The sequence below is a fragment of the Saccopteryx leptura genome, chromosome 5, assembly GCF_036850995.1.
Source record: "Saccopteryx leptura isolate mSacLep1 chromosome 5, mSacLep1_pri_phased_curated, whole genome shotgun sequence".
In the NCBI taxonomy this organism is placed as follows: Eukaryota; Metazoa; Chordata; class Mammalia; order Chiroptera; family Emballonuridae; genus Saccopteryx; species Saccopteryx leptura.
The window spans coordinates 166,119,570-166,145,754 of NC_089507.1; the positions used below are offsets into that span (position 1 = coordinate 166,119,570).

General features: G+C 50.1%; 1 protein-coding gene across 2 annotated transcripts in view; it reads right to left on the reverse strand.

Moving 5' to 3' along the window:
* LOC136406668 (regulator of G-protein signaling 9) overlaps window positions 1–26,185 on the reverse strand; it is a 55,750-nt gene that overhangs the window by 14,254 nt on the left and 15,311 nt on the right. The window contains exons 3-13 of one of the 2 annotated variants that reach the window (XM_066386638.1): window positions 25,856–25,906; window positions 24,324–24,430; window positions 23,751–23,802; window positions 22,759–22,817; window positions 21,348–21,424; window positions 18,156–18,237; window positions 11,038–11,109; window positions 9,390–9,428; window positions 2,605–2,634; window positions 1,835–1,896; window positions 1,197–1,310 (exon numbers count right to left, since the gene is read on the reverse strand). In XM_066386638.1, coding sequence (XP_066242735.1) covers window positions 1,197–1,310; window positions 1,835–1,896; window positions 2,605–2,634; window positions 9,390–9,428; window positions 11,038–11,109; window positions 18,156–18,237; window positions 21,348–21,424; window positions 22,759–22,817; window positions 23,751–23,802; window positions 24,324–24,430; window positions 25,856–25,906 — 745 coding nt within the window. The remainder of the gene's footprint in view (window positions 1–1,196; window positions 1,311–1,834; window positions 1,897–2,604; window positions 2,635–9,389; window positions 9,429–11,037; window positions 11,110–18,155; window positions 18,238–21,347; window positions 21,425–22,758; window positions 22,818–23,750; window positions 23,803–24,323; window positions 24,431–25,855; window positions 25,907–26,185) is intronic. The other variant, XM_066386640.1, reaches the window with a different exon arrangement.

The window sequence follows — 26,185 nt, forward strand, 5'->3', positions numbered from 1 at the left end:
TTTGCCCCTCTTGCAAACCACCAGTGTATGCAGGCTTGGCAGCGACACCCATTCAAAATGCACAGACAGAGCTAAGGAGGGAGTAGCATAATCGCCATAGCAGCTTCAGGGCCCTGCCCTTGGGAAACTTAGTCTGACTCTAATTAGACACCCAATATGCAAAGCCATAGAGATCACTGTTTTCTTTTCAAAACCAATACATTGTTAAATGCAGAGTGACCATCTGACCCAGCCATTTGACTCTTGGATGTACACCAAAGAGATTTGTCCACACAAAAAGCTGAACACACATGATCGTTGCAGCATTATTCACAATAATGGAAAGGCAGAGACAGTCCAAATGTCCATCAACTGATGAATGGATAAACAAAAGGTGGTACATCCGTACAATGAATATTATTTAGACATAAAAAGGGCTTGAGTGCTAATACATGCTATAATCTGGATGAACCTCGAAAGCATCATGCTAAGTGACAAAGCTAATCACAAAAGACCACATATGATAGGGTTCCATTTATATGAAAGATATAAGCAAACCACTTGAGACAAGAAGTAGTTTGGTAGTTGAAAGGGGTGGGAGGAATATTGGTCGGGGACTAGGGGAAGTGATAGCTAAAAGGTACGAGGGCAGGGTTCTTATGTTGGTGATAAAAATGTTTAAAATTGTGGCAATGGCCCTGGCCAGTTGGTTCAGTGGTAGAGCGTCGGCCTGGCATGTGGAAGTCTTGGGTTCAATTCTAAGCCAGGGCACACAGGAGAAGCGCCCATCTACTTCTCCCCCCCCCCCTCTCCTTTCTACCTCTCTCTTCCTCTCCTGCAGCCAAGGCTCCATTGGAGCAAAGTTGGCCTGGGCACTGAGGATGGCTTCATGGTCTCCACCTCAGGCGCTAGAATGGCTCTGATTGCAGCAGAGCAACACCCCAGATGGGCCAAGCATCTCCCTCTGGTGGGCACGCCGGGTGGATCCCGGTCAAGCGCATGTGGGAGTTTGTCTCTCTGCCTCCCCGCTTCTCACTTCAGAAAAGTGAAAAATTAATAAAATTTAAAAAAAAATTGTGGCAATGGTTGCACAAATCTATGACTATAGTAAACAAAAAAATACATTGAATTGTATACTTTACATGGTTAAATTATATGGCATGTGAAGAACTCAAAAAGCTATTTAAAAAAAACCCCACAATATATCAAATACATACAATTTGGCATTTAAATCCCAGAACTGGGTGTCATCTGTTATCCAAGGGTTGCTGGGGAGGCAGCCTGACATGATGGCATCATTGGATGAAAACTGCTCGCTGTACTTGACGATCCTGAAAAGCAAAGGGAAAACAATTTCCTAGAAGCTCAACACCCAGGAGACGAAGTCAGTTCTCAGGTTGATTGACCAGCCTGTCTTCTTTTTCTTATCAATTAAGTTACCTACTTATTACTGTCTTCTTAAGGAAAATTTTCTAATAGCACACAGATTGGCAAGTATTTGATAAAAACGTGTCCCCATTTGACTTGTGAAGTGACATGTTGCCTCCCAATCCAGTCCCTTTCATCTCTCTGCACCTGTTTAATCAGAAAATGCAGACCCTTAACATTGTCCCATGAAAGATCAAAATTCAAAGCAGATTCAGTCCACACGGGTTCAAACAAGTGTCCTAGCGCCATCTTGGAAGCATGAGCTGGCCACCTGGAGACCTGCACTGGGGCGCAACTAGTAACTTAACCCATGGAGACCTCTTTTGTCCCTCAAAGGTCATTAGGATTTTTAGTCTGCCTTGCAAAAGTTCTCTTCTTACCTATCTACTGTTCAAACCTCAGCAAGACCAACAAATTAGGGTCATACCCTCCAAGGGACACTGAAGACTTCACCGTGGACCTCATTAAGGCCTGTTGGTAATACATGATCTGAAAGAGACACAGTCGTTAGAAGATGTCTAACTTCCCTCACCCCTTGAGTGTCACTAACACTGATATTCACATATGGCCTTCAGAACTAGAAGCCATATATCCATCACAGTGCCCATTCCCTTCCCCTTAAGCCAGACACCTCAGTACCAACAGGCTTCAAGCCCACAGTAGATGGGAGACGCAAAACTTTAAAATAGGGGCTTCCTTAACCCATCACATGTTGGTCTGGGAAGAGGAACCAACGGAAAAATAAAAAGTTCTAAAGAGCATTAAACCAAGATATGAGGACTGATGGTCAGACAAGCAGATCTAACTTCAATGGCCAAGGATTACCAGGGTTCTGTCTGGGGCCCTGGATACAAGATCTGCCCGAATAGGTCATGTGACCCCCTGGGCAGAAACTGAACAGTAGTTGTAGGAACAGGGGCCAGGCTGGAGATGGAGACACAATAGCATCTGCTCCCTCATCCATCAGATCTGTGTCTTCTGAGGGTGTCTCATACCCTGGGTCTCAGCATCAACCCTGTGCGGGTCTTTAAAAAGATGCTTTGTCATTCTGTGCTGTCCATTACTTTGAAAACAATAGTTGGAACCATACACATGGCTTTCATTTCATTACTGAATACAGAGCGTAAAGCCAAAGAACACAGAATTTGTTAGAGGATTTAACATCAAACTTCTGGCTGACACTGGGAGACTAATTACCTCTTTTTTGACAGCCGTGATTGTTTGCTTCTGTAAAACAAAGAAGCCAAGAACCATTAAACGGATATCATTAAATCATTACAGTTCAAAGGTTCATTTGAAAAATAAAAACGCATTCCCTGTGAGAAAACTGCCCACCTTTCTTACCTAAAGGATAAAATGTCCCCATTGCCACCACCTCCATCCTTTTCTACACTATTGGTGACTGAGATTGACTAAGAGATTTGGTGAAGGGAGGGGTTTGGTTTACCACTATAACTTTACCCTGCTCTCCAGAAAGCCAAGAGGAATGAAAGACTAAGTTTGGGATTGGTCCCAATTTACCGTCGTGCCTACACCACCACCTGACCTGAAAGGAGAGAGAAAGACGGAAAACCAGGGTGGAGCCTGGCTGCTTGATTCTTTTCTCACAGCACAGAGAGCTGAAGGAATGGCGAGACTCATTTAAACATCCATAGTAACTGGACCAATATCACAAGTGGGAAGCAGGGAGTCATACTGCCAAAAACAAAGCAGACAATTGAAAGACTCCAGACCAGCACTCGCACTGAACACCGAGTCCGAGTGGAACTGTCACGTGGAAAATGTGGTCAGGCCCCCACTCTTGGGGAAGCTGCTGGATGAGCCACAGGGTGACCCCTCTCTGGATATTTCAGTTATGGCAAAGGACTGGCTCCAAAGGGGACTCCGTATTTGCGTTCTTAGACGCTCCTGGGAACAGTGCAGACCTGTCTCCTGCTACAATCTTCTCCAGTCTGGCATGCTTGCAAGGGGCCACTTTTCCACTCCATGCACCTCTTGGAGGGTGGGCTTGGTTGGTGAGTCCAGCCTGGGTTTGCCTAGGTTTGGTTGTATCCAGAGGCTGCTTGGTGCTGAGCCCTACACTTCAAGTTGATCCTCTTCATTCCTGGATGCTAACATCCATACCGCTTAAACACAACCAGCTCTTCACTTGGAAGAATCAAAAAGCCAAGGAAGACTCTGTTTTCCTTAGCCAGTCAGCAAAGTAACTACTGGCCCATATGCCCATTGGCAACGGCTGATGTGCCAGTAGGGGCCGACCTAGAATGTCACAGACCCATCTCTCCTTTCTAATCCATGCTGGGTTTTATTTTGCTCCATTTGATTGCTTTAAGTAACTGCTTTTCACAGAACATTCTTTTCCTGGGTAGGGAGAGTTACCTCAGAAAGGTAAAGCTCAGGTGGGTCTCTGATTTTGGACTCACACACACCCTGACTTCCTCTTCCCGGTATTTAACGCAATTGTAATTATGCATTTTCTTGTGTGGCTCTCTGTCTAATGCACATTACCATCCACGAGGCACCATTAAGAGCAGGATGACCCTGTCTGTCTTCCCTAGCATAATAGCTGGTGTAGAGCAGATGCTCACTAGATATTAAATACACGATGGCTTCTGTGTGCTCAGAGGCCTAAAAAAAATGGAGATGTATCCTAAGCTTAATAGAATATTTTTCCACTTAAAAAGCTGAAGACATTACCCAAATGGTCTAAATATTTTGGCAACCACACTGATTATTTGTGCCCTTTCTGTCTCAACATAAGGCACTGGTTTAGAAGACACACATTTCAGGTAGAAAAGGACCCTGGGGCCACAGTAGATTTGCATGCCAACCTAATATAATCAGATTTTTCTGTTAGAGTCTGCCACGATGGGTTAAAAATAGTGTCTACTGGTCCTGCCCTCTGCTCAAAGGGGAAGCTGGACTGTTGCAGAACAATAAGCACTTAGCAATTAATGCAAAGCAACTTTTGCCTCATGGAGCCTTGTAAGGGAGGGAGGTTTTATTATTCTGATTTCCAGCTCTCAAACTGTAATAAGTTATGGGCAACTTTTCCAACATCTCCTGGACAGTAATTGGCAAGCCCAGGTCTGCCCCTCGTGCATCTGGAAGGGGTTCCCGACAAACCGAAAACAACCCACTCTTGTCTCCAGCTGCCTCCTTGCCCTGAAGCAGAGAATGATGCAACACAGAGCGAAGCTGTCCGGCCTTTTCAAGGAAAATGAAAACAAAGAGAGAGCTGGAGCCCCATCCCGAGAGGAAACAGACACAGGAAGCCCTCTTTCACACCAGCGATGGTAAGACAAACTCCCAGCTCTAAGATGACTAGGGTCTGGGGATCTAATGCACAGTATAGTGACCATAATTAGCAATATTGCATTACAGACTTGAAAGTTGTCAAGAAAGAAGATCTTCGATGTTATCAACACACACACACACACACACACACAAACACACACAAAATCATAACACACACAAAATCATAATTATGCCAGGGGATAGAGGCGTTAACTAACCTTATCGTGGTAATCAGTTCACAATGTACCCATGTATCTAATCATCACATGGTACACTTCAAACTTATATATGTTGTGCGTTAATATCTCAGGCGAGCTGGGGTGGGGGACAGCAATGGTAGTAAAGGCTGCAACCCTACCAGGCCTGAGCTCAGCAGTCAGCAACACAAACACCCTCCTTCAAAATGCCTGGGACCCAAGATCAAAGTCCCTGTCAGCTGCTGTTCTGTGGCCGGGGCTCCTGAGTGGACCATCACAGAGGACATGGCCATTCCCAGTCTGCCCCGCTGTTCCCTCAGCGCCACGGGGAGCTGTTTTTGCAAGTCATTCCTATTCCACCTGGCACGGCCTGACTTTAGCTCCAAATATTTGTTCCTGAAGTGATTCCTTCCGTCTTCAGGGTTTACTTTTTTTGTGTAGTTTAATGCAGCGGTCCCCAACCCCCAGGCTGTGGACCGGTACCAGTCCGTGGACCATTTGGTACCGGTCCGCAGAGAAAGAATAAATAACTTACATTATTTCCATTTTATTTATATTTAAGTCTGAACGATGTTTTATTTTTTTTAAAAATGACCAGATTCCCTCTGCTACATCCATCTAAGACTTACTCTTGACGCTTGTCTTGGTCACGTAATACATTTATCCATCCCACCCTAAAGGCCAGTCTGTGGAAATATTTTCTGACATTAAGCCGGTCCATGGCCCAAAAAAGGTTGGGGACCACTGGTTTAATGCACTTCATTTGCTTTTATTACCCTTTTAGGGCCCAGCATCCATGCTGTGGTTTGCTGTTGGGTTTCAGGTTCCCAGAATGACCAGCTATCTTCTGGGAACCAAACTGTGGTGAGCCCTCCAATCACAGGGTTCGGCTGGAGCTGCGGCTTCCCCACCTCCACCGTGGAGTGTCCACGTGGACTTCAGCGTTCGTGTCTAGCTTTAAGGAAGAGCTGTCCATAGGATCAGCTTCCTCTAGATTGACGCACAGGTCATCTCTGCCCTTCTGGAGGAGGTGTGGGTGTTTGGGGGCCATGGGCACAAGTGTGCTGGACTTCTCTAAAAGACCAAGAAAAAATTTGATGGGAAGGTAGGGTGGAAGAAAGAGAGTGGGTTTGGGGATCAGACCAAGGTCAAAATCCTGGTTCTGTCACTTATTACCTACAGGACTTTAGAGTAGTTTTCTTAGTATTTCAAAGCCTCTATTTTCTCATTTGTAAAAGGGGACTAAAAAAAAAAAGAAATGATTAAATGAGACACTAGACAGGTGACTGGCATGAATCAGAGACACCACAGACAGTGGCCGGTGATTCAGGGTTCGCATATTGCTGCTGAGAACATGCCTGTATGGGTTTAGCCCTCCTTACAAGATAAAATACAGGACACCTGTACAATATTTGGGACACAGATAAATGTTTATCTGACACTGAAATATAACTGGACATCCGGGATTTTTATTAGCCAAATCTCATAAGCCTATCAAAATTATTACTTAGCCAAAGGCCATAAGAAACATTAATTTAAAATAAAGTGAAGTTATTTTTTTAAAAAAAAATACACACATACACACTTCTAAGCAATTCAGATAAAACTACCTCGTGGTAAAATAAGAAATAAACATCTTTTTCCCCCACCCTGGAATTCACGCACAAATCCCCTGCTTTCTCAACAGCTGGCTTCTCTGGAGTGAGGTCACTTCTTCATTCCTCATCCTGAGTGACATGTCTCATACAGTAAGATACTCTAAGGAATCTTCTAACGCTCTGCATTCTTGGAATTCTAACTGCTTATTTTTTCTGCTTGCTGATTTGCCCAAATAGGGACACATCCAGAGCTTGTTTACGAAGCTCTGTGGCCGTCCTGTTGGCCTGAAAACCCGGATGCAGGCTGCAGACAATAATCACAGAGCAGGAAGGGTCAGGGCCAGGACCTGCCAGGCCCTCGAGCCACTGAGGGAGCCCAGAAGAGGGAGTCACAACGACCCTGGGATCAGGCTGCCAGGCAAGAATCTGCAGAAAAAAGAGGGAAGGCACAGGCAAGACATGAGCAAATCACAAGATGCAGAGAACCTGAAAGGTCGGGATGCACAAGCATCCAGCGCGGAGAGAGAATCCAAAGTCAGAAGCCAGGAGACTCAGAATTGACATGCTGAACGCAAAGCACAAGAGACAAGATAGGAGGCAGGCAGCCAGCTGAGTAAGGAGACAAGAGTTCAAGGTTGTGATCTTCTGAAGTAGCTGTCCTGACACATACTTCCTGATCAGGCGGAGGCAGGACAGCCCACAGTTTGCAGGGCACAGTGCAAAATAAAAGTGCAGGGCCCCTTGTTCAAAAGAAAAGTATGGAGGATTCTGAGACACAGCAGAGCATTAAACCAAGCATGGGGCCCCCCAAGGGTGGAGCCAGGGACCAGCGAACAACTCAGCTGCCATGAAACTGGCCCTGGATGTGGAACCCAAGGGTGTGGCTGGGGAGGGAGGGGTAATGGTGGTATCGGGGAACAGAAAGAGCTACAGAACCGCGAAGACCGAAATGTGAATCCTGGCTGGGCCAGCTTGGGAAACCACTCAACTTCTCTGTTTCTATTTTGTCACACAAAAAATGGAACTGACAGGACCTCTCCTACCAAGCGGCGGTCAGAATTTCACAAAACCCAGCAAAGCTCCTAGAAGCCGTATAATGGACAACAGAACACATCAGGCAGGACATGGACTGAGCTTCAAATCCCAGCTTCCCCATTTCTGAGCTGTGAGTCTCGGCTGAGTTGTGGACTCTCTCTGTCTCAACTGTGAAGTAGGCATGCTACTAATACTTGTGACCTAATAATACTCGTGACCTCGTAGGCTGCTATGGGTCTTAACTGAGCTGTGACTAGATGTGACACTCTTAGCCCCATGCCTCTGGCAAGCAAGGTGCTGTTGGCAAATGTCAGCTGTAGGAGCTATCCCTTCGTAGCCGCACTGGTAAATGTCAGCTGTAGGAGCTATCCCTTCGTAGCCCGCACTGGTAAATGTCAGCTGTAGGAGCTATCCCTTCGTAGCCCGCACTGGCAAATGTCAGCTGTAGGAGCTATCCCTTCCTAGCCCGCACTGGCAAATGTCAGCTGTAGGAGCTATCCCTTCGTAGCCCGCACTGGCAAATGTCAGCTGTAGGAGCTATCCCTTCCTAGCCCGCACTGGTAAATGTCAGCTGTAGGAGCTATCCCTTCCTAGCCCGCACTGGCAAATGTCAGCTGTAGGAGCTATCCCTTCGTAGCCCGCACTGGCCACACAGGAGCTGTGCAGAGAGAGCCGTTTGTCCCCAGTTGTTGGGAGTGCATGGGGAGCTGTCATTCAGGGGGGCTCTGGGCTGAGGGCTTTACAGAACACAGTATTTAATACTGTGGAGCCAGATTTCAGTCCTTTCCCCAAAGACCCAGGTGCACGCCCTTGTAAAGTGCCGTTCTCTGCCGCTGTTCATTGGACTAGGCAGGGAGGTTGAAATGGGTGTGTCCCTTCCTCCTTCCACCTCCAAATGGGGCAGAAGTATGAGAATGTGTAAGGACAGAAGAGGAGACAGCACCGCCCACCCACCCACCCCCCCGCATCAGGGTTTAGGGTCTATGGGGCTCCATAAATTGTCTCTCTTGCAGCATGGTGACAGTTATAGTAACAATAGCTAGTGTTTATGGAGTGTCTCTGCCTTTTGGATACCATTCTAGACATTTCACATAAACGTCTTGCTTAATCTTCTGCAATGGGAGCTATTGTTATTCCCATTTTACAGATGAGGAAACTGAGGCTTTGAATGGCGCAAGAGTGTGTCCAAGATCACACCGCCAGGGGTTGGCCGAGCTGGGTGGGAGTCATTCCCACATGAAAGCTGTAGTCAGCACACCACTGTCTGGCCAGCACTCAGTCTCACTGCAGGGCCAGTTCTCTCTGAAATAAAGGGAAAGCGGGATCTGTGCATGCTTGGCGCCCTGGAAGCCGGAGAGGATCAGGACTGAGGGAGGACACGCTCTGGCCCGTTCCTACCAAGGCTAGGCAGCCACGCTGAGCGGTGGCCTTCGGTCGGAAGCAGTGGGTCACCCAGGGCCCTAGACGCCTGCCAACCTAGTAGCCTCCTTTCTTAGCCTTGATGGTGTTTATTTCCCGGGGGTTATTTGCCTCCACTTAAGGAATATGGATATGTTTTCAAGAATTTACTAATTCTCAGCTACGGCTTCTCTCTTCAAACAAGATCTTTTGAAAAGAAACAAAAGATCTGAAACCTCTGCTCTCTCAGGGCCTCGTGAGGACGCTTCACAATCCTGCCACCCCTTCCTCCCGGGGCAGATAAACCCAGAAAAACAAAGGACACTGAGTCCAACCGGGGGAATGTTGCAAACAGATAAAAACCCAGCACCAGCCTCTATTGCCCTAATAATAGGATGGGCCCGCGCTGGGGCCAGCAGAAGGGACCGGCGGGAGGGCCCACTGGCGGGAGAATTACGGTTCTTAATTCTTCTGAGTGCAGACAGGAGAAGGGGAGCTGGAGGGAGAGAAAAAACACAGAGAAGACCTTGGTCAACACATGGGTGACACAGCCCTCCGCCCTACCCTCTCGGACTCCAGGCTGACGGAGTTGCCAGCACCTGGCAAGAAATGGGCACCCCCTGCCCTCCTTCACCTCCTCCACATGTAGAGGCTTCAGAACTGACAGTTATCCATTAAAAAAAAAATTTTTCAGCCAGGTTCAGTATTTGCCTTGATGACTGTTTCCACAGCAACCAAGCCGACAAGGCTTCCGCAATTATCTGGCATCTGACGAGGGGAACATGGAAAAGGCCGCTGAAGGCTGACAGTGCCATACGTGTGTCAAAGGAAGGGTTACTTTGAGCTGTGGGCAAGGGACAAAGCAATGTTCCTCACCCCCCCCCCCCCCCCCCGTGACACCTGTAGGGACGTGAAGTCTCTCTCCAGACGGACTCCATCCTTAAACCTGGGCATCTGTCCCCTGCACTTGGTGGGTGGGTGGGGAGGTGCCAACAGCCATTTTAAATCCTGGGTCCCAGAGAGCCAATGTCCACATGTCACAGAGTTGCCTCACAGCCACCTTTTCTCTCCTTCTTTCTCTTTCCCCATTGACCCCCTTCTCCTTCTTTCCCGCTTACCCCCCGCCCATTCAGGCCTGAAGGTATTGCCAGTGCTTAGAGATGACACACTAGGCTAAAGAGGTCACTGCGCCCTCGCCACCCAAGGACAATGTTAGACAGAAATCATGACACCATCTAAGACTAGTAGAAATGGGGTTCAGGCTGGTTTACGGGGGAATTGGTGGTTCTGAACTGGGGCAATTTTGCCCCACCTGGAACAATGCCTGGAGACATTTTTTATTTTCAGGAGTGAGAGGTGGGCAGGGAAAGGCATGGCATTACTGGCATCTCGTGGGTAGAGGCCAGGATGCTGCCAGACACCCTACAATGTTCAGGACAGCTCAAAACAACAGTGCCCTGTGGAGAGACCTGAACCGGAACACTCACTATTTCAGCAGCTTAATAAACTGCATTTCTGGAAGTAAAAAATTATCACTGGAAATCGTCCATTATCATACAAGGCGCCTGTCTTTGGGGAAAGGGTCCTTTTAGAACAAAAGCCAAGGAGAATCTTGCAAAGACCCCACCCTATTGAGATGCAAAAAGCAGTGTGACATTCCAGGTCCTGTCATGTAGATGAAGACTTAAACCCAAAATTGACTCAAGGGTTTTAAGCCTGGGGCCTATAGGTGGGCTTCAGGGCTTTGGGAGTCAGGGAACTGGCTGAATTGCATGCAAAGTGTCTGTGCATCCTCGGGCAGAATACTTTTATAACTTTCATCAGATTTTCTAAGAGGGAAGTGACTCAGAAAAGTCTGAAACCAGCCATCTAGATGCCATCTGCTCTGATCTGCATTCTAGATCTCTTGAGTGTCTTCATGCAGGACCCTTGCCATGGCTTCCCTGTCCCCAACACTGAAATCACAGAGCCCACAGTCCTCCTCTCGTTGGCAGTCTCAAAGGGAAGATATGGTTGCCCCGAGCAACACCGCTAGACAATAGACAAGTGGACATCTTTCTAGCCTAAGAACCTGACCTAGGCCAAAGAACGCAGCAGAGACCTACCTGGTGTACCTGCACTTCATTCGGATTGGTCACTCGGTCCAGGCCATAGTCCAGCACGTCATTCATTCCTGGCTGAACAGAATAAAAAGAGCATAAAGACCACTACCGGAAGAATCTCCAATATCTAATTACCTTTGGGTCTTGGCCAAGCTTCCAATTGTGAAATGAGCTGAAAAGGGCTGGTAGCCTAGCCCACAGGGAGCTCCAAGGGTGTGTAAGACCCTCTAAGTGAGCTAGTGAGCTTCATAGGGCTTTTCCACTACCACAGCATCCCCACCCCACAACCTAAAACAGCGGGAGGGAGGGATGCATGCCCTGATGGCTGGCTGGCTGGCTGGCTGGCTGGCTGGGTGTGTGGGTGCATGAATGAATGGAGGAGTGGATGGGTAGTTAGGTAGGTGGGGGTGGATGGATGGGTGAATGGATGAATGGGTAGATGAATGGATAAATGAATGGGTGGATGGATGGATGGATGGATGGATGGATGGATGGATGGATGGATGGATAGGTGGGTGATGGGTGGATGGGTGGGTGGATGGATGGATAAGTGGGTGGGTGGATGGATATATAACGAACACTCAAACTCAGTAACAGTTTACCGGGATGAACACATGGGACTCTTGACTCCTCCAGTGGTGCTCCTTCCCCACCTTATAGTGCAGTACTTTGTGGAGTCTGGGCCTCAGCCAGGTAACCTACCTCTAGGACCCAATCCTAGTCCTGCCACTTCCTACTTATGAGGAAGGTCTTGGAAATTACTTCTCTCTGCACACACTATCCCTCTGAGAAATGGAGATCACCCTCCTACCCATCAGGTCCTCGTGAGGATTTAACAAGGCAGAGTCTGCAGCTCTCAGCAGAGGGTAGCTAGTACTGAGCAAGGGGCTGTGTCCATTCTAAGACTACGTCTGTCAGTGAAGGCCTGGCCCAAAGCTTAGTTCCCTTCTCCGTCGGGCCACCACCTCTCCAGCCGACTGTGTGGCGCCTCCCAGTTCCTGGAGGCCAGCACTGTGGGGCCCGCACCTCGCTCTGCGCTGCTTTGGCACCAGGCCCTCATCAAGGTCTCGTGTGACTCAGCAGGCTGATGGCACTGGAGAGGAGGCAGGAGGCGACCGGGCTCCCTCCCCCGCAGATGCGGTGACATCCACAGGATCAGTCACATTTTTAACTCAGAAGTATGGTTGCCAAAACAACTAGAGGATGTCCTAGAAGTTCAGCTTGAATTTCAGATAAACAACAACTGTTTTGATTATATAATTTTACATTTAAAAATATAGTCCATATGTTTTCAGTGTAAACATACAATCAGTATCAAAATATTGGGACATACATTTGCTGTTTATCTGAAATTCACATTTGACTGGCCTTCCTGTATTTTATTGGCTAAATCTGGCAACTTAGCTCAGCAGGCTACAGTGGGAGCAAATATTGGGCACACAGCCTAGGGAAGGGAGAGAAAAAGAGAGCAAAGGAAGGTTGGTGGGAGGAAGACCAGAGGAGGGATGGCTGTCCTCACCCTGGTCGTTACATGTGGACCTCAGCCAACAAGTTTCTCAGGCCCTTCCTATGGCTGACACTGTGCTCAGCCCTGGGGGCCCACGGTGAATGTGATAGAGACCCCCGCCTCCAGACGCCCCAGCGGGTCTCATGGACAAGGCAGCCCCTCAGCAATTAGTCACACAAATGATAAATTACCGTTGTGACAAGTGCTCTGAAGGGACAAGGCAGAAGTCCAGGCCAGCCGTCAGTGGGCGCTAAGCCAGCACGGGGGCAGGAGGCAGGGACCGTGTCGTCAGAATCAGCTGCTCTGCCTGCAGTGGGGTCTAGGAATTGCCCCCTCTGTCTGGTACAAGAAACCCCTCAGCTTAACTGAAGAGACTTCACATATACACACTCAAACCCATAGTCCCACATTGACAACGTTCACATCTCACACACCCGCACTCACACACATTCACACAGGCCTGCCCTCAGCTGCCGAGACCAGAGAGCCTAGGACTCAGAACTGCAGCCACCCACCGGGCTCTGTTATCCTGCCGGCCTGCTCAGTGCTGGCCCTCCTGCAGGAGGGCCCGGCCCACTCCTCCAGCCGCCCGCCGCCAGGCCCCTGCCTTCTCTCGGACTTCGTGTGTCTCAGCTGTTCCTGTAGAGCTGGGGTCCCTCCCATCCCAGCACCCTGCCCTCCAAACTCCCCACGGGGGCTGCCTTTCTGCTTCTGCTGGTTTGGGAGTCCCCAGGCTCCATTCATTCACTCATTCATTGATTCATTCATTCATCAGGTAGCCAAAGTCTTTGTTCCCTGTGATAGTTAACAGAGCCACAGCTGATGTAGGTCCTGGCGTTCAAGGAGACTCTTGAGTGGAGCTGTCAGTCAGTGCACAGGAGGTAAGGCCAGGGGCATCCCTGGGGTAGGCTGCCAGCACACGAGACACGCAGGCATGCTCGAGCCTGGGGCCCCACACAGGAAGCCCTCCACAGACTGCCAAGCCTCCCCCTGCAGCCGGAGAAACTGTCAACGCCGGGGCAGGACAACATCCCTTGAGCATAAGCCAAAAAGGCAATTTGCTAAATTCTTCATAAGTCAGGTTAGGAAAGGATCTTGGGATCTGCAGCGTCTGCTCTCTGAAGAGGCAACGTTCCCAGAGTCAGCCTTCCAGAGCAGGGCCAGGTGGCAGCTGAGGTCCGCTCCCCGCGACATCCACCCTGCTCTTCCTGTCCCTTCTCTTACTCTCTTTTCCTCCTCTCATCATCACTCTCTTTCAGTGCAGGGGACAAAAAGCAAATAATAAATAAAATCCCAAATAGTTTCATAAACAAACTAAGACAGGGGAGAGGGAGCTGCACCTGAGATGGAGCCAAGTTTGAATGGAAGGTTTAGAGACATCTGCTTACAGCGGATCTTGGCTTCAACGGCCCTTCCAGGAAGAGGTGTTCCCAGACCCCCAATCTGATGCAGGACCCCTGGCTTTCACAGCTAGCGGTCCTGGCATTCACTCTAACCTCATGTCTGACAGCATTCAGTCACCTGTGCAAGCTACCGAACCTCTCTGAGCCCTATCTCCCCATCTGGATAACGGGGATGATCCTACTCCCTACCTCACAGCATTGTCCTCAGGTAATAGGACCATCTGTGCCAAGAGCTTCACTCAGGCATGCAGTAGGCACTCAGTCACTGCGAGTTGTTATTTTATGCCCAGCACCCAACTGCTTAGCTGGCAGCACCCCATGAAAGTTTCACAGATCCATGGACAGACAAGTGAACAAGGGATGCATTGATTCAGTGACTGCAGGCGATGTCCCACCCACAACACTGGGTTCCAGTCAGTCCACAAGCAAGCTGCTCTACACTCCAAGAACCAAATGCTTTGTGTGCCTGGCTGGCTTTCGTCCCAGTGAACTGAGAGTTTGTCTGGGTATCTGGGAGATGGCCTGACAGCCCTTAAGCTCCCTGGCTTCCTGGGCTTGCTCAATTTCTAGGCTGAGCCAGACTTCAAACCAGAGACTCTTCAAACAGAACATGTCCTTAAGCCCAAAGCTGCCACGAGGCTGCAAGTGTTTTGTGAAGGTGGAGGAAAGCAGGACCCAGATGCGCTCAGGCCTCATCTTTGACGACTGGCCCAGTTTGGACATCAGGGAGCAGCAGCGATGGAGATTAGATGTGAAGAGTTTTGCATCCAAGGAATTTTTTACAACTGCTCTGAGCACATCAAAGCCTCCCTCTGAACCTGGCTCCCCAGTGCTATCTAAGGGGGACCCTTGGATACCTGGCCCCTTTGAACGCCGGCAGCAGGTTTGTTAGAGCAGCAGTGACTCATGCAATGCTCTAATGACCAAGGAGGTTACAAAAAGGACTGAAATACACGAACACATCATGTGACATCATTGTAGGAGGCAAAAGGGTATAGGGACTAAGAGGGGAAGGTGTCTGTCTGTGGGTTCAAATTCTCTGGTACTCACTAGCTGTGTGACTTTAGCCAATTAGCAACCTCCCTGAACCTCCTCTCCCCTGTCAGCATAACAGGACTAAGAACACTGCCTCCCACACAGGACTGCAAAGATGAAATAAGACAGCAACCGTAGCACGATGCCTGGGGCAGCGCCCGGCACACTGAAAGGTCTCAGTTCAGGTCTGCAGTGATGATGATGATGATGATGATGATGATGATGATGATGATAGCAACAATGTCAATGGTGGTGACGGGGGGGATGGAGGCGGAGAATGTGGGAACAGTGTAGGAGGTGGCGGAGGTGGGTGAGGTGATAGTGAAAGTAGTCATCACAGAGACAAATTGTCAAGTTTAGGTACGTCTGAATCATACTGTCAAGAGCCACTGAGCCATTTGCCTGGTGTGGGGGCTGAGCGCTTACCCCAAGAGAACTGGGGAGAGCTTGGATAATCTGTTTTTCATTCTGTTCCTCATGGGCCTCCTGGGCTCAGGGACAGAGGGGAGGAGAGGGACCCAGGACAGATTGTGTACACGGCCAGTCTACGTCCCTTTGCAAGGGATACAGTCGCATGGGCATTCCCACACCACAGAGTCTCACATGTAACATGGAAACCATTCTCTACCTTGCAAGGAGCAGGGTCCTCTTAGTCATGGGTGCCACTGGGCACCAGGACATCTTGCCAAATAAGTGGCTTATTTGTCATTTGCCCTTACCCTCACTAAGGTCCCCTCTTTTGAAAAAGATGTCTGAGTGCAAGCTGAACAATGCTTGGCTCCTTTCTCATACAGAGAGCTCACTCCCGAGCTCCACTGCAGAGGCGGGCACTTGGCTCTGTTTCTCCAAGACCCTGGGCTCAGTCATCTACTCTTTCACCCAGCCCTGCCCGCCCCCACACCCAGGCTGGGCATTGGTCAACTGGTTTACTCAGAGGAGGAACACTGGAATGGAGCAAAACCAAACGAGCTTCTTGGAGATCAACCCCAGGACCTTAACCTCGGCCACAAATCAACCAAACCAATGCTCCTCTATGGGAGATTCGAGTGTAGAAAGGAAGTAAGCAGAACTGCCAAAGTCTGACAGGCTTGGAGGTCAAAAATCCTGAAGCTTTGGCACCAGGACTAACCCAGTTTGCTTTCTGGTTCTGAGAATTTGGTCACCTGACAAGCACGAAAGCTAAAGGAAGAAGAGGAAGAACATCTGTTTCGAACTCCTCACCTTTTAGAATGCCCTTCCCATCTCCCACCACCCGTGATCCACAGGCACCCCGGTGAGCGACGGTTACAGCCTGCTTCTTTGTACTGGGGGACTCGGCTTCCGTTTTCCCATGATGAGCTGTGACTAGTTATGTCACTTATGTAGAGCCTGTCTCTCTGAGCAAAACCAAAGTCCCACCACCAGAGAGGCCATGTGCCCTAAGTATGAGGGTCAGCACCCACTTCTTCCTCAAGCCTCCTCCTGTCACAGGGGCTGGGGACTGGGCCCCACAGGAAAAGAGGTGAGGCCAGAGGCACAGGCATGGCTTGGGCTCTGCAGTGTCAGTTCTCTACAGCATTTCATTGTTCTGCTTCGGAGTCTATGTTCTAGTTTTTTCTTCTTATATTTCTTTTCCAAGGTATCGGGGGAGGGGGGAGGCCTAGCCCTAGGGAATTCACGTAGTGTTAACAGCACCAGGTGGACCATGGGGGCCAGTAGAGCGCATCCAGGCAGAGCGCTCCCCCTTCCAGCTGAGAGGCACTGGGCGCTAACTCAACACTGAGCAGCCCCTCCCGGACACAGTTCCAGCCCCTCAGGGAGAAGAGCCCGCGGGGGGGGGGGGGCAGTGCAGGGTAGGGGTGGGAGGCACAGGGAGAAGAGCCCGCAGCAGGGGGGGCAGTGCAGGGTAGGGGTGGGAGGCACAGGGAGTAGAGCCTGCGGGGGGGGCAGTGCAGGGTAGGGGTGGGAGGCACAGGGAGAAGAGTCCGGGGGGGGGCAGTGCAGGGTAGGGGTGGGAGGCACAGGGAGTAGAGCCTGCGGGGGGGGCAGTGCAGGGTAGGGGTGGGAGGCACAGGGAGAAGAGCCCGCAGGGGGGGGCAGTGCAGGGTAGGGGTGGGAGGCACAGGGAGTAGAGCCTGCGGGGGGGCAGTGCAGGGTAGGGGTGGGAGGCACAGGGAGAAGAGTCCGCGGGGGGGGCAGTGCAGGGTAGGGGTGGGAGGCACAGGGAGTAGAGCCTGCGGGGGGGCAGTGCAGGGTAGGGGTGGGAGGCACAGGGAGAAGAGCCCGCAGCAGGGGGGGGCAGTGCAGGGTAGGGGTGGGAGGCACAGGGAGAAGATCCCACAGGGGGGGGCAGTGCAGGGTAGGGGTGGGAGGCACAGGGAGAAGATCCCACAGGGGGGGGGCAGTGCAGGGTAGGGGTGGGAGGCACAGGGAGAAGATCCCACAGGGGGGGGCAGTGCAGGGTAGGGGTGGGAGGCACAGGGAGAAGAGCCCGCAGCGGGGGGGGGGGGGCAGTGCAGGGTAGGGGTGGGAGGCACAGGGAGAAGATCCCACAGGGGGGGGGCAGTGCAGGGTAGGGGTGGGAGGCACAGGGAGAAGAGCCCGCAGGGGGGGGCAGTGCAGGGTAGGGGTGGGAGGCACAGGGAGAAGATCCCACAGGGGGGGGCAGTGCAGGGTAGGGGTGGGAGGCACAGGGAGAAGAGCCCGCAGGGGGGGCAGTGCAGGGTAGGGGTGGGAGGCACAGGGAGAAGAGCCCGCAGGGGGGGGCAGTGCAGGGTAGGGGTGGGAGGCACAGGGAGTAGAGCCTGCGGGGGGGCAGTGTAGGGTAGGGGTGGGAGGCACAGGGAGTAGAGCCTGCAGCGGGGGGGGGGGGCAGTGCAGGGTAGGGGTGGGAGGCACAGGGAGAAGAGCCCGCAGCAGGGGGGGCAGTGCAGGGTAGGGGTGGGAGGCACAGGGAGAAGAGCCCGCAGGGGGGGCAGTGCAGGGTAGGGGTGGGAGGCACAGGGAGAAGAGCCCGCAGGGGGGGCAGTGCAGGGTAGGGGTGGGAGGCACAGGGAGAAGAGCCCACAGGGGGTGGGGGGGCAGTGCAGGGTAGGGGTGGGAGGCACAGGGAGAAGAGCCTGCGGGGGGGGGGGGCAGTGCAGGGTAGGGGTGGGAGGCACAGAGAGATGGGTGGGACCAGGGAAAAGAGTACTCACAGGGCACCGGTGGACGAGCCAATACGCCTTCTCCTGGCAATCCAGTGCATACCTGTCTGCTTTATTCCTTTCCTTTCCAGTCCTGAAAAGCCAAAAGCCATGTTTTTTTGTTTTCTTAGGTCCCTCCCCCCAGGGTTATTAATAGTTATGTTTTTTCAATTGCACTGTGCATTCAATATTATTTTGTATTTATTGCAAATGGACAGCGTGGTGGTTAGACAGTCATATTCTTTACAAAGTGTTCCCACCTGGCACCATATCTAGTTATTACAGTATTGTTGACTATATTCCCTAGGCTGTATTTGACATCCCTGGGGCTGTTCTGTACCCACCAATCTGTACTTCTCAATCCCTTCACCTTTTCCACCCAGCCCGCCAACCCCTCCCTCCAGCAACCATCAGTCCGTTCTCTGTATCTATGAGTCTGTTTCTACTTTGTTTGCTCTTTAGATTCCACATATAAGTGAAATCATATTTGTCTTTCTCTGACTAATTTATTTCACTGAGCATAATGCCCCCTAGGCCCATCCTTGCTGATGTCAGAAACGGTGAGATTTCATTCTTTCAAAAGCCATGTTTAAGTCCAGAAAGACTATCTTTTGCTCAGGGATGGACCCCATTCCCAAGAGCCCACATCATCCTCCCAATCTGCCCAACTAATCTGCGTTTGCCATAAAAATGATAAGAGCAGACACTCATGGGACATTTGTGGGCTAGGTGCCCTGCTGAATACTGTCACATGTCTTCACTCATTTCGTCCTCTCAGTGACCTCGTCTCGCTTTGCAGTTCAGGAAACTGAAGCAAAGAGAGGTCAAATGTCATGCCCGGAATCGCAATGTCAGTAAGTGGCAGGAGTGGGCTTGAATGGGGATTCTGGTCCCAGAGGAGCCCAGCTCTGCCTGAGACCACGGTGCTGGGATGCAGCCACGCCCAGGGGTAGCCCTAAAATCAAATCAGCTCCACCACCTTCACCACTGGAGCAAACGCGGATGAGTCCGGGCTGACATTGGACCAGCTGCCTTCTTCATTTTCCCCGCTTTGGGAAACGACATCACCGACAGCTGGACAAGCAGTCAGCAAGCAATGCCAGCACTTGTGATGGGGAAATGCTGGCCTCGGGAGTCCTTGTTTCTCCCTACCTGTTGCTTCCATTCTGCCACTTGAAAGAGTTTGTGCCAAGATAAGATTTTTTCTGAGCCTAACTTATTATTATAAAAGGCTTTTTATTTTCCCTCCTATCTCTCCATCTCCCCCTTTCCCATTACGGATAAGAAAGATACTGTGCTTCCCTTCTGTAGGAGCCGGGCGGCATTCATTATCGTAGCCTGGGCCCCATTCAGCACCATTTCCACGGCGACCGGCACTCACACTGGGTAACGCTTGTTTTCCTAGGCAACGAGGGATGACGCACATGCCCTCTACAAGACAGAGTTGGCAGACTGATTTGCCAGCTAATGTCTTGTGAATGGCATAACAGCATCCAGAGACCCAGATGGGTGGAGAGGGCTACTCCCGTGGGGTGTTGTGCCAACCTCCTCAGAAAATTAAATATAAACACTGTCACTCCAACTTCTCCTTGTCGATCTAACTTGATTTTCTACCAAGTTAACTACCCCGTGTCCTCGGAAGCCCGAGGCACTGTGGAGTTTCCATGGCGTTGGACAGCTCGTAAATAGAGTCGATGGCTAATTCACTCCAACGTTCCTTTCTGGCTCTGCTCTTCTCTGAGAGATGTTATTGGAATGCAAGGAAGTCAGTAAATGAGGAATCATTTTAGTCTCTCATATAGGGATTTTCTTAGCAACAGTATCACTAGATCAATCGATGATTCATTCATTTACTCATTCACACATTCGTTGGTCTCCCGCTCTGTCCCAGGCATTGGGATGGAGTACACTGGCAAGCCAAGCAGACTGCCATGGACGGCATGTTTGGGTCCCACCCCAGCTTGTCCTGGGTCTCAAGCCTGCAGGCTTGCACCATCGGCTCTCCTGGGTCTCTGGCCTGCTGCCCCTGGGACTTGATCCTGCATAACTGTGTGAACTAATTTATAACAATAAATCTATTCCTATTTAAATGCTATTGGTTCTCTTTTCTTACAGGACTCTGCCCATGGCTCCAATTCCAAGGCTGCTTCATGAGAATGGGGTCTCCACCATCCCGCTCAACCAGGTTCCAGTGAGTCTAGACATGCCAGGATCTGCACCTGTCGGGTGAGTGAGGCTGGGCTGGCTGGCCTTACCCATTTTGCTAACCATTGATGTCAGTCCCCAGATATTTGTGACTCTCCCACACCTTGGGCACACACATCCCACCCATCCTCCTCTGAAGTCAGGCATAACCACATGACCTGCTTTGGCTAATGAACTGTGAGCAGAAGTGACATGTACCACTTGTGACCCACACAGCCTCTTTCCCCCACTGCCCTGGAAACAGACACAGCCCAGACAGTGCTGCCCCTTTAGCAGAGGTCCTGGAGTGGGCACAAAGCATGTCAGGGCCCCAGCTGACCCAGTGGACATGCAATACCAGCAAGGAGTGAGCCCCATAGTGTCATGGCCCTGAGATGGGGGAGGTTGTTTGTTACAATAGCCTAACCTCATCCTGACCGATACACTCTCCCTGGCATTTCTATCTGGCTCTCACAGACAAGACAGAGCCCTCCAGGGGATGTCAGCTCCATTTCTGATGTGGACGGCAGGCAAATGAGGGCAGCAGTGGGAGGGGCTACTGTGTGACTCTGATTATATACCTCCCTTGCTTAAAATCTTGCTGTGGCTCCGCATGGCCCTCATCTCCAGCCTCACTTTCACCAGTTCCAGGCTGGGCACTCTCCACTCCTACTACAGGAAACTGCCTCACAAGGGCACTCCCCTGCCTCCAGACTCTCGTCTGTCTGCTTAGAACATGGCTTCTTCCACCATCACCACCCTTCACCTGGAGACCTCCTATGCAGCCTCCAAGTTCAATGTCCTTTCTACAGCTCCTTCTGCAAACGCCCGCCTGTGGCTCTCATCTTGCTGTGGCATCATGGCCGTCTGCCTGACCCACTAAACCATGTCTTTATATTCCCTATGCCTACCCCCGTGTTTGACACATGCAAATACCCAATAAAGGTTTATTTTAATAAGAGGAAACAATGGAGGGAGGAAGGAAGGACAAGCAGAAGATGAATATGACGTTTCACTCACCTGTACTGCTCTTTGGCCTGCATAATGACAAAGTCCCACTTGTAGTTAATTTTTTTGTTCAAGAAATTATAATTTTCCTAGAGAAGGAAAACAAAGTAAGAACACTGAGCCCCAAGACATATGCCCTGGGCAATGGACAGAAAGCCCTAAGTCAACCAGGGCATGACCCTGGCTCTGCCACTACTGGGCCCAGCCAAAGGGCCTGCGCCCCAGCTTGGCAAAGGTGTTCATACAAGGGGTAGCACCAAATTCTCAAAAAGCCTTATTTCAATACATGAATCCCAAATCAGATTAGGAAAAGGGCAAGAGTGTGGGGAGGAACATGGAGACTCAATATTCAACAACAAAGCATCACATATCTGCAAAGATAAAACCTAACATTGGTCTGATGCTAGCACTTCTAAAAACATATTTATAAAGAATAAAACACAGCAGAATTGTTGCCATCTGCCCAGAAATCTAGCTCTCTGAGGGTTAGGTTGTGCCCTTTGAGAAATCTGACTCATCTAGCCTAAAACAAAAGTCTATACTATTGTTTTCCCATCACAAACTCAAATTCAAATCTGTTCACCCTTGTTTTGGGAAAGCAAGGGCTTAAATTACAGCAAAAGAAACTGAAGCTCAATGTGAGGAGGAATTTACTTTAGGGAGCTGCTTCTAAATATACGGGTGGATAATCAACAGATAATAGATGGACAGATGGATGAACAGATGGATGAATGGTGAATGGGAAAATGAATGAATATGGATAAATGATGGATGGATGGATGGATGGATGGATGGATGGATGGACGGATGGACAGATGGATGGACAAATGGATGGATGGGTAATAAACAGATAATGAACAGATGATGAATAAATGATGGATGGATGGATGGATACACATATGAATGTAGCAATGGGGGGAACAGGGAAAAAACAGCTCAAGACTATATTCCACTCAATTTTTTTTTAAGAAAAAGAGAGAGTGATGGAAGGCCAGATAGGAAAGGAGAGAGATGAGAAGCATCGATTCTTTCTTGCAGCTCCTTAGTTGTTCATTGATTGCTTTCCATATGTGCCTTGACCAGCGGTCAGAAGGGAGGGCTGTAGCTTAGCCAGTGACCCTTTGCTTAAGCCAGTGACCTTGGGCTCAAGCTAGTGACCTTGGACTTCAAGCCAGCAACCTTGAGCTTCAACCCAGTGATCTTTGGGCTCAAGCTAGCAGCCATGGGGTCATGTCTATGATCCTATGCTCAAGCCAGCGCCCCCGTGCTCAAGCTCGTGAGTCTGTGCTCAAGCTGGAGACCTCAGGGTTTTGAACCTGGATCCCTCAGCATCCCAAGCTGACACTCTATTCACCTCACCACCACCTGGTCAGGCTATATTCCATTCAATTATAATAACCTTTAATTAGAAGTATTTCTGTACCTTTTCATGTTCTTCTAAAATCCCTTTCTTCTTGATATTTCGCTTGGTCAGATAGATGGCTGGAGAAGAAAACAATGACACTTTCTATCACCATATTTCAATATCACATCTGCAGCCTCTCTGTGCAGGAGGCTGCTGTGCTCAGCCTGGTGGAGAGGACATTCCGCAGACCTGCTCTCTTCCCTCAGGAACACTCCCATACAGGTGTGTGCTGACATAGAGGTCATGATGACAGCAAGACAGATGTTGCCAAAATGCAGCAAGTAAATAAGCAGCATGTTAACCCTTTGAGTAGTACGAACGTTCATATACATTCTCGTGCCTCCTAACCATCCAGAGTATGATTGTACAAAAATTTTTATTTTAAAAATGTGTAAGGCTACATTAAAAAATGGCAAATGTAGGCCCTGGCCGGTTGGCTCAGTGGTAGAGTGTCGGCCTGGCGTGCGGGAGTCCCGGGTTCGATTCCCAGCCAGGGCACACAGGAGAAGCACCCATCTGCTTCTCCACCCCTCCCCCTCTCCTTCCTCTCTGTCTCTCTCTTCCCCTCCCGCAGCCGAGGCTCCATTGGAGCAAAGATGGCCCGGGCGCTGAGGATGGCTCTGTGGCCTCTGCCTCAGGCGCTAGAATGGCTCTGATTGAGGCAGAGCGACGCCCCAAGATGGGCAGAGCGTCGCCCCCTGGTGGGCAGAGCATCGCCCCTGGTGGGCGTGCCGGGTGGATCCCGGTCGGGCGCATGCGGGAGTCTGTCTGACTGCCTCCCCGTTTTCAACTTCAGAGAAATACAAAAAAGAAAAAAAAAATGGCAAATGTATGTTCTTCTTGTTTCCATAAATTGGTTATCAAACAAACATAATTTTAAGAAAATAAAACTGTAACTAATTTCATTTTTTGAAAGAAAACTCACTCCCAGGGGTCAGAGAGCATGAAAAAAAAACTCACTATTCAAAGGGTTAAGCACTACTAAAGGCATGAGGGGGGGAGGGAGTTACCATAGTCTGTATCTTCAGCTGGCCACTGCTGGGTCGGCCAGAAATATGGTGTCTACAAAAGAAACCAAGAAACCTCGCTTAGACAGTGGCCTGTGACCTAGTAAGCCCCCAACCTCCACTATTTCTAAAGTCTTCATCTCTGTGGATATGCAGCCAAACAACTATCATTTTTTTATTTATTTGTTTATTTTTTGTGTGACAGAGACAGAGAGAGAGACAGAGAGAGGGACAGATAAGGACAGACAGGAAGGGAGAGAGATGAGAAGCATCAGTTCTTCGTTGTGGCACCTTAGTTGTTCATTGATTGCTTTCTCATATGTGCCTTGACCGGGGGGGCTACAGCAGACTGAGTGACCCCTTGCTCGAGCCAGCGACCTTGGGCTCAAGCTGGTGAGCCTTGCTCAAACCAGATGAGCTCGTGCTCAAGCCGGCGACCTCAGGGTTTCAAACCTGGGTCCTCTGCATCCCAGTCTGACGCTCTATCCACTGATCCACCACCTGGTCAGGCATGCAACTATCTTTTCAAATAAGATTAACCCCATATTAATATCCAAAGTCCAGTCCAAGACTCACCTGAAATCGGTAGAGGCTGCCATCGGGCTTGAGAACGAGATTCTTGGGGTCTTGCAGGGGATAAATGTAGCCATACTTGACAATGAAGTTGCCCAAGTTCTGCGCCTCTGGGGAGAAGCAGTTGAAATGTAGAAGTTAAGAGCAGGGGCCAAAGGCAGAAGCTCATGACTTGGCCCACACACAGCACCCCGAACTCCAGAAGAGATACCTCGGTGTTAACAACATAACAACGCTTCAATCCAGGAGTGAGGACAGTGGTCCTGACCTTGGCTGCGGACAAGTATCAGCTGGGGGGCATGCTAATAGGAGGCAGCCTCCTGGGCATGACAACTCAGTAGGTCTGAAGGGGAGGCAGTGAACCCAAACGCTAACAGGTGTCCACTCAAGAGGGAGGACCACTGGGGAAATCCTGTAGAAGCTTCTTTGGGCCCTTTGGGTTTGAGGAAGTCCCAGGAGCAGGAAGAGAATGTCTCTGACTAACAGACACTTCTTCACTCCATGGGAAATGAGGCTCCGTTTATTTTTAACTTCTCTCCCAAGCTCGACTCTGCCCGCATCCCAGGTTCGGATCCTCCCGTTCCCCCCCACTTCACTGTGACCCCTCACCTTCCCCCTCTGGTTTGCTTGGAAACATAGGTCTTATTACTGAATTCGCACCAATTAAAGGAGAAGTTGCCTGGTTCTTTCTTAGAGGCGCCAATGAAAGCAGGTGTTTTTCCATCATCAAGAGAGTCCTCCAGGCCCACCCCGCCCAAGGACCCAGCTGACATGCTGTCCCACAGCCCAGCCTCCAAGCCTTGGAAAGACATGTCGCCACCCACTTCTCTTCATGTCTCCCTCCCTCCACCTCAGGTCCTCACTTAGGTATGTCTTGTACCAACAGACTTTTTTCTAGTGGGAAGCTGATCCTGGGATTCTTTCTGCTTCATTCTATCCTTCAAATTGCTGCCAAACATCCTCGCTTAAATAGGACCATCGTACATGCTGCCGTGCTCAGAACTGCTCTGTGGCTTCCTACCGCCTAGCTCCCGGATAAAACACGGAATCTGCAAGTAGGCACTCCCCTCTGTCCACTGCCCTCCATACCCAGAAAAAGTCATTTCTCCCAATTTCCTCTCTGTTCCACTCCATTGTCTGTTCATCCTATTTTTCCACCATTGTTTTTGCTAGTTTTCCCTTCTGGGAAGACAGACCCTTTGAGCTCCGCTCCACCATTCACAAGCACTGCTTCTTTTGAGACCAGGTATAAGCATCACCCCCTCCAAGAAGTCTTTTTTGACTGACTGCTCCCCAGTTACCCCTGTTATTTCCATGCTCTCAGTAGTTTGTAAGAAACAAGTTTGTTTCCCAATCATCGTGCCTTCACTTTTGATTTTCTGGTTGTTTTACACATGAAGGCCTTGTCTCTTCGGTTAAAACATCAATTTATTGGAGACTCAGGCTAAGCCTCCATCTAGTCTCCAGCCCCTGGGGGTCCTGGCGTGCCACACACCCATCAGTCCTTGGGAACTGAGTGCCAGGCGGGTTCTCACCCAGACTGGAGATCCAGAGCCGCTGGGCGATCCACTGTAGAACATCACTTCCTGCAAAACAGAAGTATTTGGCCATCATCAGAGCCTCCTAACACACCCGTTGACCTCCACACTGCTGCCCAGCTGGCCTCCTCGCTGTCCAGCTGTGATCTTGTCCTTCTTTTTCTCAAAACTTTCAGGGACTCCCCTTCACCACCACTCCCACTTTGTGCAATCGAGACCCTGCCGCCCGTAATTCAGGACCACCCATGATTGGGCTATGGCCAGATTGCATGCCTCACCTCCCCAACAAACCCGCAATCTTTACTCTCTGGTGGGACTTATTTTCTT